Genomic DNA, 10000 nt, shown 5'->3' on the forward strand with positions numbered 1-10000 from the left:
CTCTCTCTCTCTCTCTCTCTCTCTCTCTCTCTTTCTCTCTCTCTCTCTCCCTCTTTCGAAATGTATATCTGCTCGCTAATTGAGAATCTTGTACAAGGCAAAACGCTTTCTGCTTTAGAAACGTTCTTGCTCGAGATAAATACATTGATAAAGTGATAACCTCGAGCGTACGTACGTTTTCTTATACGTGAATCTCTCTCCTAATGTGTATTATACCGTAAACAAACATAATTTAATACTTAAGAAAATTATTACATTACGATCGAGTGTGTTGATACGTGAGTACGTAAAATAAGTATAATATATTGTTCGGCAAAGAACATTTAAATACGTGCTCATTTATTTAACGTTGACCTTTAAACCTTTTTGGACTCTTTGGACGAGTTAAAATTTTTGAGTACAGTCTGGTTCGAGAACATAGTAATACGAGGCTTATAATTAATCGGTCAAAATGCTCTAACTGTGTGTGTCTCTCTCTCTCTCTCTCTCTCTCTCTCTCTCTCTCTCTCTCTCTCTCTGTCTCTGTCTTTCTCTCTCTTTCTCTCATACACACACATTTTCTCTCTCTCTCTCTCTCTCTCTCTCTCTCTGTATTAACGAGGATGGTACATGCATTCATCTCTACCACGCGAGTGCCCACTTAACCCACATACTTGGCAGAATGAATTAATAACAGAATTCTCACGTGTTCGTCCTATAACACATCCAATTATTTCTTCGGCAATTAAGAAGGCGCAAGTGAAAACACCGAGGATTAGAACGTTGACGTATATAATATAATATATATTCCTCTTGGTTACTCTACAAAATATTTTCGAATATTTTTACTCCCATATTTATGATATAGATTTTTATATATATATATATATATATATATATATACACGACTTAAAAAAAAATAGTTCGAACGTTTGATAAAAAGTTACGGAATAAAAGATGGCGGTCAACGAAATGATACTTTTATCCGAGATATCTATATATTATGAGGAATAATATTTTTCCTTCCTCTTTATTATTATTTTTTCTTTCTTTTTTACTTCGATACGTTTTTGAAAAGTATGTCAGGGTCGATGAAATCCTTCGCTTTGACCCAATTGCCCTATTGATTTCACATAGAAAGACCTCCCCATATTCGATTACTCGAAATCCTTCGGGGGTAATTAAGTACGGCGCAACGTCGAAAATTAAATTACCGTTTCTCGGGAAAAGGAAAAGTAAAAGCGTCAAAATAGAAATTTTCTTTTTTTTTTTTTCCCCTATCGTCCGTCGTTCGTTCCTTCGTTCATTCGTTTCTTCATACCTTCGTTCGATCCCTCGTTTCTTCGTTCCTTCGTTTCTTTCGTTCGTCTGGAATTATTCTCTTACAACATCGAAACGTTTGTATCTAACACTGACCGAGCAACGAGAGTAAGTATAGATGCTGGGCGTGTTCTTCCTATGTTCTGCGCGTGCTCTGGATACGCATCCTGATTCCTGACACATATCCCGAACTAGTGTCTCTCTCTGTCTCTCTCTGTCTGTCTGTCTTTCTATCTGTCTGTCTCTCTTTGTCTATTTCTCTACGTTAACTTTGTATATCCTTTGCTTAGATATTTCTATACGAAGACACTAGATCGATCCACTACACACCGAAGATCAAATACGACTGAACGTTTTCACCTTTCTACGTATTCTTACTGCCTACTCTAAACAACATTAAACAACAATTACTTAAATACACGAAGTAACCTTCGGTTTATTTCGTATTTCTTTCTTGTATGAACAGTTAATAACAACGATTCTTCGTATTTATGTACGTATGTACGAGCTGTGTATGTAAACAAATAGACACGCGCACAAGTATACAAGATACTTACGTATGTATCTGTTTATTATTGAATACATTTTTTTTTTTCTTTTTTCTTTATATATTAATCATATATGTATTTATATATGTGTGTATATAATTATATAATAATTATAATAATATTTATATATATATATATATGTAGGTATTCGTTAATTCGAAAATTAATAGCAAATTTCACGAATAAAATATCGACGATGAATTTAATTCTCATTAATTTAGACGAGATCAAGACTCTCGATTCTCTACGAGGATTTCCTCTCGAACGGTATGTACCTTAATTGCTCCTCCCTTCGTGTACCAAAGTGGAATTCATTGATTCACGCTGCGTAATACGATAAGTGCGGTAATAAGAGAAAAACATTGCTATTTACTTATCGCATACTGCGTGTAAAACTGGATTATGGAATAGTTATGATTTCTGAAAGTGATGGAAGTATTTTTCTTTTCCTTTTTTTTTTTTTCTTAAATCATTTTTCATATACATATAATATATACATATATATAAATACGTATGTACACATACATATGCGTAGCTATTAAAAAGGACCGAATAAAATAGTTAGTTTAACATTAGTTTCGTTAGTTTTAAAAAAGTGTATTAGACGATCCTAGTTACGTTACGTCTTATCGTTCGAATGAGAAAATTCTATATACCTATTTAAATACGGCTTACTTGGTAAGTGCCGACGTGTAAAGTGGAAAGAAAAAATAAAAGAATATAAAGACACGTTAAAAAGAAAAGAAAAAGAAAAAGAGGAAGAAGAAAAAGAAAAAGAAGGAGATTACATGGGACGTTTAACGTGCACAGTTAGAGACTCAATCATCCGTGCAGATTGATCCACAAAGTCTAACGATGTGTAATCGTCGTGAAATGACCCTACAAAGGGCTTCCCTATACCTTTCCAATGGTCTCTTCTTTACTAAAGTATTTCACACGGATCTATGTTTTCTTTAATCGTCGAGCTAATGCTAGATTTTAACACCTACGTAATGTTGATTTCTTCGTCAAATAATCTTTACGAATTAACGTGTCACGTTAGTTTAAAATATACATGTCACGTTAGCAATAGTATTCTGTGATAAATCCTACTTGGACATAATCGGATAACAGAAACGACATTGTCTGACATGTAAGTACCAAGAGTGCATGTATTGGATTTCAACCTAATTCTTATTCTCCAACGTTAGCAACGTGCATTCGTATTAAACGTTTCATTTATTTTTTATTCGTTAAATTTTATTCTTAGAATATTTCAGAACATCAACTCTAATATTCTTTGTTTCCTCTTTTGTTTTTTTTTTTCTTTCTTTTTCTTTTCTTTTTCTTTAATGATAAAGTTAACTTGAGTAAATTAATAATCTTCATACTTGGACGTTGCACTCGCGAAAAGAGTAAAATACTTTAGTCGCCGTAAGTGGTGATAATGGATTTACACGAGAGAGAGAGAGAGAGAGAGAGAGAGAGAGAGAGAGAGAGAGAGAGAGAGAGAGAGAGAGAGAGAGAGAGAACGATAGATTAACGATAGATTTTTCGTTTGCAAATGGGTCAACGAAGAAACTAGATTATCGTATAAACGCTTTTATCTACGTATACCTACGTACCATGCCGATGGTATGTAATATTTCATTAGTTTAAAAGGGGTTACTACGAGTTATTAACGCGAGAATAACAATGGAATTATCATGATCTCGAAAGGAAAACTTCGTCGATGGTTTATTCCTGTATATCCCTGAGATTTAATAGAAGATTTCTCTTACTCTATCTTCTTCCTTTCATTTTAATGGTAAATTAGTTTGACAAACTTTATTCTTCTCTCTGTCTCTCTTTCTCTCTCTCTCTCTCTCTCTCTCTTTTTCTCTCTCTCTCTCTCTTTCTCTTTCTCTTTCTGTTTCTGTCTTTCTTTTTCTTTTTCTCTTTCTCTTTCTCTTTCTGTCTTTCTATTCATTTTATATACATTGCCGGAGGCTAAGTTTCGCGAGCAGAGTTTCCATTTTCAAATGATAAAAGATTTTATACTTAGGTTATATACTTTCTACTCATCTACAATTCCATCATATCACAAATCCCTTTTATACTTTGTCCGGTCTTTCTTTGTTTCAAAAACATCTCAAAACAATGTTTATCTTTATTTTCAACAGTTTATTAGATTATTTTTTTTTTTTGCTTCCCACCCACCACCCGTTTCTACTCTATGATTCTCCAACCCATCTCGCTCTACCCCTCTCGTCCATGTCCACTTTCACGTTTACTATATTCTCGTTCAATTAAAATTTTCTGAATAATTACTAATTTTGTGGATATACATTTTATACTTACCGTTAGCCGAGTGAAATCAGTTAACAAATTACAAGCTGTATACCAACGGATTTGTAATGTATTAACGACTCTCAGCTGTTTCACCGAGTGAAATTTTTAATTAAAAAAGTTATTCTAACGATAAGCTTAAGAAAATGACAGATATTCTATGGGATCTTTACCTAACAGTAGCAAACTTTTGAAAATGATATATAAAATCATATATATATAGATATATATGAGATAATATTTCAACGTCAGAAAAACATTATTTCGAATTAATTCGTTAATTGCAAACATTTTAATTACATCCACGTAATTAGAAATTAATACCAGGATTATTTTCCTTTTTTATTCCGTTTTTTCTTTTTTCTTTTTCTTTTTCTTTTTCTTTTTCTTCCTTTATTGCGTGGAAAGGAAACGTAAGAAAATAGATATTAGCTAAAACTTAAGAACAATATCCTTTTTTATTCCCAGAGACAGGATTCGCGCACAACAAAGTTATATTAATAATACAAATGGATACAAGAAAATGAATGTACGCGAAAGAAAAGGAAATTGCAATTTTAGAAAAAACTTCACTTTTCTTTAGTTCAAACGCAGAGATTATGAGCGATTAGCTAGATGTACATAGACAAAAGGACAAAGGCTGCCAAGGCTGTTACAGTCTATTCGTCTTTTAAAATACTAACGTAAAACGGTATATCATGATTTCGCGATTAATACAATTAATTTTAATTACGATTAAATACATATACGTTTTTCTAATATTCACAGAATATTTATACGATGACTCTCTCTTTCGAATTTTCATTCGTTCGCACCGAGAATGATCTAGATGCGATCCAACAATTTATCTTTTCGTTTCTTTTTTTTCTTTCTTTTGATTGAAATGCGTGGAACACAGTCTCTTTCGTTAACAAAACCGATCGTAATTTCTGATAAATTTCGATTGCCCATTAAATAGATCGAGCACGAGGTATTTTTAGATTCGTTAATATCAAGATAAAAATGTGAATTGGTTTTTTAAGTTATGAAGAATCGTACAAATAGTATCGATCGTTGGACGATATTTACAAACGAGAACGATCTCGAAACTAATGCAATCAATGTAAAAGATCCGATAGAAAATACGGTCGGTTCGATTTGAGAGCAGAGTCTAAATTTGATACGAATGTTACATACATACATACATACGTACATACACATACACACATACATACATAATACATACATACATACATACATACATACATACATATATATATATATATCGATTTATACTCCAATACTATCTATAACATTAACTGCTTTGGATTTATAATCATATAAAGATCATAATCGATCGATTTGATTGAATAAACAATTTTAACTCCAAAGCATCTCTCGTGCAAGATTCGAGTAACCAGACTCGAATAAAATTGTTAAAGTCGAGTGAGAACTTACCGAAGAAAAATAAAATTAAACTTTGACGTACTTTTTTCTTTTTTCCGTTTTTTCTTTTATTTCTTTTTTTATTTTTATTTTTATTATTTTTTGTTTTTTTTTTTCTTTTTTTATATTTCTTATTTAGGAGCGCATCGTACCTACGTTCTTTTAATGAATTAAAAAGAAGAAGAAAATAAAAATTCTTTCACGAACGTAAGCTGCATATACGATAGCGATAAGAAAATCGATCTATTTATTTATCTACTTAAATGCGTCACGAAATAAATTTTTTGCCGAATGTAAGAGAAGAAGAAGAAGAAGAAGAAGAAGAATACTGACAGAGATAAATAGCATGTCTTTGAAAAGTCTAAGAAATTATGCAATTATCAATTCGATTTCGACGTGTGTAAATACGAAAACGAACGAGAAGAGATGATAATATCGATCGATGTTCGTCGTACGATAAATTCCACATATTTACTTACAATACGACAACGTATTTCTACGTTAGATACAATTATTAATCCTATAATTATTATTATAGATGTTCATTCGTTTTTTGCTTTTGTTTTTTCTTTACTCTCTTTTTTTTTTTTTTTTTTTTTAATTTTCTTTCCGTCTTTTTTCTTTTTTTGTTCTTGTTTTACTTCTCACATACAACGATTAAAACGACAGCCGCGTATGTACGAGCTATTATTAAATATGTATATACAAATAATCATCCTATCTAATACTCTCTCACAGCGATTGATCACTCTGATAAATAATTATCCTATTAAATAGTAACATCGCGTTATTTATTACACTAAATAATCGCAAAAATGTATACGCTCTATGAATTTCAATTTTGTTGTTATTTTTCTCGTTTCCTTCTTTATTTTTATTTTTTTTCCCCTCTTTTTATTCCTCTTCTTACACATCGCTTGTATCTTTTCCATAAACATACATGCATACATACATACATACATACATACATACATACATACATACATACATACATACATACATACATACATACATACATACATACATACATACATCCATGTATGCGTGCATACATACATACATACATACATACATACATACATACGCCATACATATCAGCACCAATTATAAAGCAGCACCAATTTTACGAGAGGAAAAAGGATAAAATAAAAAAATGATTCTCTGATCAAAATAAACGATCAATAAAAGAAATTCTTTTTTTTATAATGGCTACTATATACCGGCTACTACTATTTCTATTATTACTATCGATGGACTATCGATTACTACTACTTAACAAAACTCGATGGGATTTTTCGATGTTACATATTTGTATGAAGATACGATGATATATAATTGTTGAATAACAATTAAATTAACAGAGACAGTATTTTTAAAGTTATTAGAAAGACGAATCAACGAGAATAAAAATACAATAAAAATGGAATACTAAATAACGATAACAAAGAAATGTTACTATTAAAATATCATTGAGTACTAAAATGCAAGCACTATCGTCGGCGTTACTCTTCATTATTATTTTTGTAAAATGAGGCTATGGTTTTTTTTTTTGTATTTTTTTTTCGTTCGGTTTTGTTCAATTTTTTTGGTTCTTTTCATTTTTTTTTCTTTTTTCTTTTTTACCAAGACAAAGGTACTAGAATTTGTCGTGCTGCTTTCTTCAATATTTGGTAGATCACTTTGGTACATCTATTTTAGTCACGTATTCGGCGTCATTTGTTCTAATACCTAAGCTGCTTGTGCGCACAGTATATATGATTAACATCGTAGGAACCTAGAAGAAAAGCGACGATACCCCTTATCGCTTATCAAAGTAAACCCGACGGTATAGAAATTTTTCCGTTAAGTTAGATTTCTTTATTTTTTTTTTTTGCTTTTCCTCTTTTTCTTTCTTTTTTTTTTCCTTTTTTCTTTCCTTTTTTTCTCAAGTTCGTTGGACTAAATTGTTGTAATCTAGTTAACGTAATTCAAATCATATTGTGTGTGTGTGTATATATATATATATATATATATATATATATATATATATATGTACACACTTATATAATAAATTATCTCAGTTTGTTTCCTTTCTAGATACACCATATCAATCTGGTAAATCTTATATATCTTGAATTCTAGATTTCTTGAAACGGACGTATTCTTACATATTTTTATCGGATTAAATCTTAATACCAAGATCACGAGAGATATATCGTATCAAAAAATCTTAAACGAATCATTTAAACATCGTAATGATTCGATCGAGCTAGGATCGTTTAAAAACGGATGAAAACGAATCAACGTAAGAAATAAAACAATGTCAAAAAGAGTTACGATTAGAGTTGGTTATTTGTAATTAATCTTTCGACGACACGATCCAACCTCCGATGATCGAAATCGTTTCGATCGATTAGCTTTGACTGAATGATGATCGACTTTAAAGGCTAGATCAACCAGTCAATGTTAACAATTCCAATTTCAGACGGTATTTTCATAACGATACGATTTATTCCCGTCCCTTTTAAAATCATCTTCCAAAGATTACGTAGAACTTTAAGTAAGTAAGAAAAAGAGAGATCAAGTTATATAATAAAAATAACAAGGACGACGACGACGACGACGAAAAACGGCTTGTAATCGTTAATATCCATGGCGTAGATATGTTTATCAGATAAAATAACATTATTAATATAAAATAACATTATTGGGATCTTGGACGAATTTATAAAAACTCGTCGAGTTTTTATCCATAATACGTGAAATATCGTCCGATTCCTTTAGAGAAAATTTATTCGTTTAATAAAATTTCTCAAAATGATCGATTCGATACGATAGATCGATCATTCGCATATGTCAACGATTGGATAGGGGGGGGGGAGGGACACATCTTCTCGTTTTTATAGAAAAATTTTCGATAGGAAGTTTTGATCTTTTCTTTTTTCATCTTTCGTTTTTTCTTTCCTTTTCTTTTATTTTTTTCTTTCTTTCAAGACTTTAAAAAACGTTCTCAGGTGTTTCTTAGTCGTACTTTTTTGGAGCTTTCGTGTTCGCGCCAAGAACTGGTTGTGCATACACCTTCGCCCCTCCACCAATCGTTCACGTCCTTGTAAAATTTCGCTGGACGATCGTCGTGCAACATTGCACATACACGACACCAAAAGTACGTGTTTATAAATTCCCCTGTGCCTTTCCATCGAAAATACGAGTTGTAAAGTTCGTCGTCGTGATCCAAACGATGAAGATAAGTTGCCAATTCTTTCGGCGATTCGAATTCGTCGACGTGGATGTAAGATCGGTACGGTGCACTTTTTGCATAATCGTTTGGATGTGCACCCATCACGATCGGCAATACGTTGTGCCTGAAATTATCGTTCGTTTTAATAATTATTTATGTTTTTTTTTTATATATATATATTTTTTTTTCTTCTTTTTTTTCTTTCATACAGATTCAATCATGGAGATTAATCATTCTTTGTTTTTTTTTTTTTTTTTTTTTTTTCAAAATAATGTTCTCCCGGTGATCGAAGGTGTCTTTTTTTTTTTCTTTTTTCTTCATATATATCGAAATAATCGAATATAGATATACCTATTCTATTCTGGGCGATGGTTAACCCGCAAGCTCTCAAGTGTATTATACAGATAATCGATTTTATTGAAAAAGTTTAATCAAGAAAAAGGGTCCATACCCGAGCCCGTTCACGAAGAACTTTTCCGTTATATAGTCCTTGCAGTTGGAATTCTCAAAAGCGAGATAAAACTTGTAATCCTCGTCTAACATATCGAAACAAGTTTGCGATTGTGACCGAGGACAACGCAGTGTACCGCAGGCACCATAAATGTCTACTTGAATGTATTTGGACAGTTCCTTGGCATAGTGCATTCGTTGATTTCGTGGATGACAGTTTGAAACGAACCAGGCGACCTTAATCGAAGAAAATAAACAATGATAAATATAGAATGAAAATATATTTATAATATGACAACAACTTATTCGATTAAGTTTATTAAAGTTTTTCTTTGTATATGATAACGAAGAAAGGATTGACTCACCTTTTTCGTTTTATTAGCGGCATAATTAAAAGTCTGAGAGATTTGTTTGACGCTAGAATCGTAATATTGCCATCTTTCGTAGGGCGCAACTATGTCGCTGTCACGACGATAAGTCGCGGTCCAATTGATAAGAGCATTTTTTACGCTTTGCGTGTGATAAGGACATTCTAAAAAATACAGCATCCAAACCTAATCGTAACAATCGTATAATCGATTAGAAATATAATCGTTCAAATATTAATGGATATATTAAATGTTTTATATGGGATCCATACAAACCTGATTACGAGGTCTTCGTCCTACATGTGTTACGTAATCCTTGAATAATATTAAATCTGCCTCGTCTGGATTATCACGAACGATGGTACATGTGTTCACGGGACAACGAT

General features: G+C 31.8%; 1 protein-coding gene across 4 annotated transcripts in view; it reads right to left on the reverse strand.

The window, feature by feature from the left end:
* Window positions 1-4593: 4593 nt before the first annotated feature.
* LOC122629353 (glycoprotein 3-alpha-L-fucosyltransferase A) overlaps window positions 4594-10000 on the reverse strand; it is a 13201-nt gene continuing 7794 nt past the window's right edge. For all 4 annotated transcript variants that reach the window (XM_043812722.1, XM_043812719.1, XM_043812720.1 and 1 more), the window contains 4 exons: window positions 9891-10000; window positions 9612-9800; window positions 9248-9483; window positions 4594-8920 (listed from right to left, as the gene is read on the reverse strand). The exon at window positions 9891-10000 is cut by the window's right edge and continues 112 nt beyond it. In XM_043812722.1, the coding sequence (XP_043668657.1) occupies window positions 8569-8920; window positions 9248-9483; window positions 9612-9800; window positions 9891-10000 (887 nt within the window). In that variant the 3' untranslated portion in view covers window positions 4594-8568. The remainder of the gene's footprint in view (window positions 8921-9247; window positions 9484-9611; window positions 9801-9890) is intronic.

Source organism: Vespula pensylvanica, chromosome 5 (genome assembly GCF_014466175.1).
Source record: "Vespula pensylvanica isolate Volc-1 chromosome 5, ASM1446617v1, whole genome shotgun sequence".
Lineage (NCBI taxonomy): Eukaryota > Metazoa > Arthropoda > Insecta > Hymenoptera > Vespidae > Vespula > Vespula pensylvanica.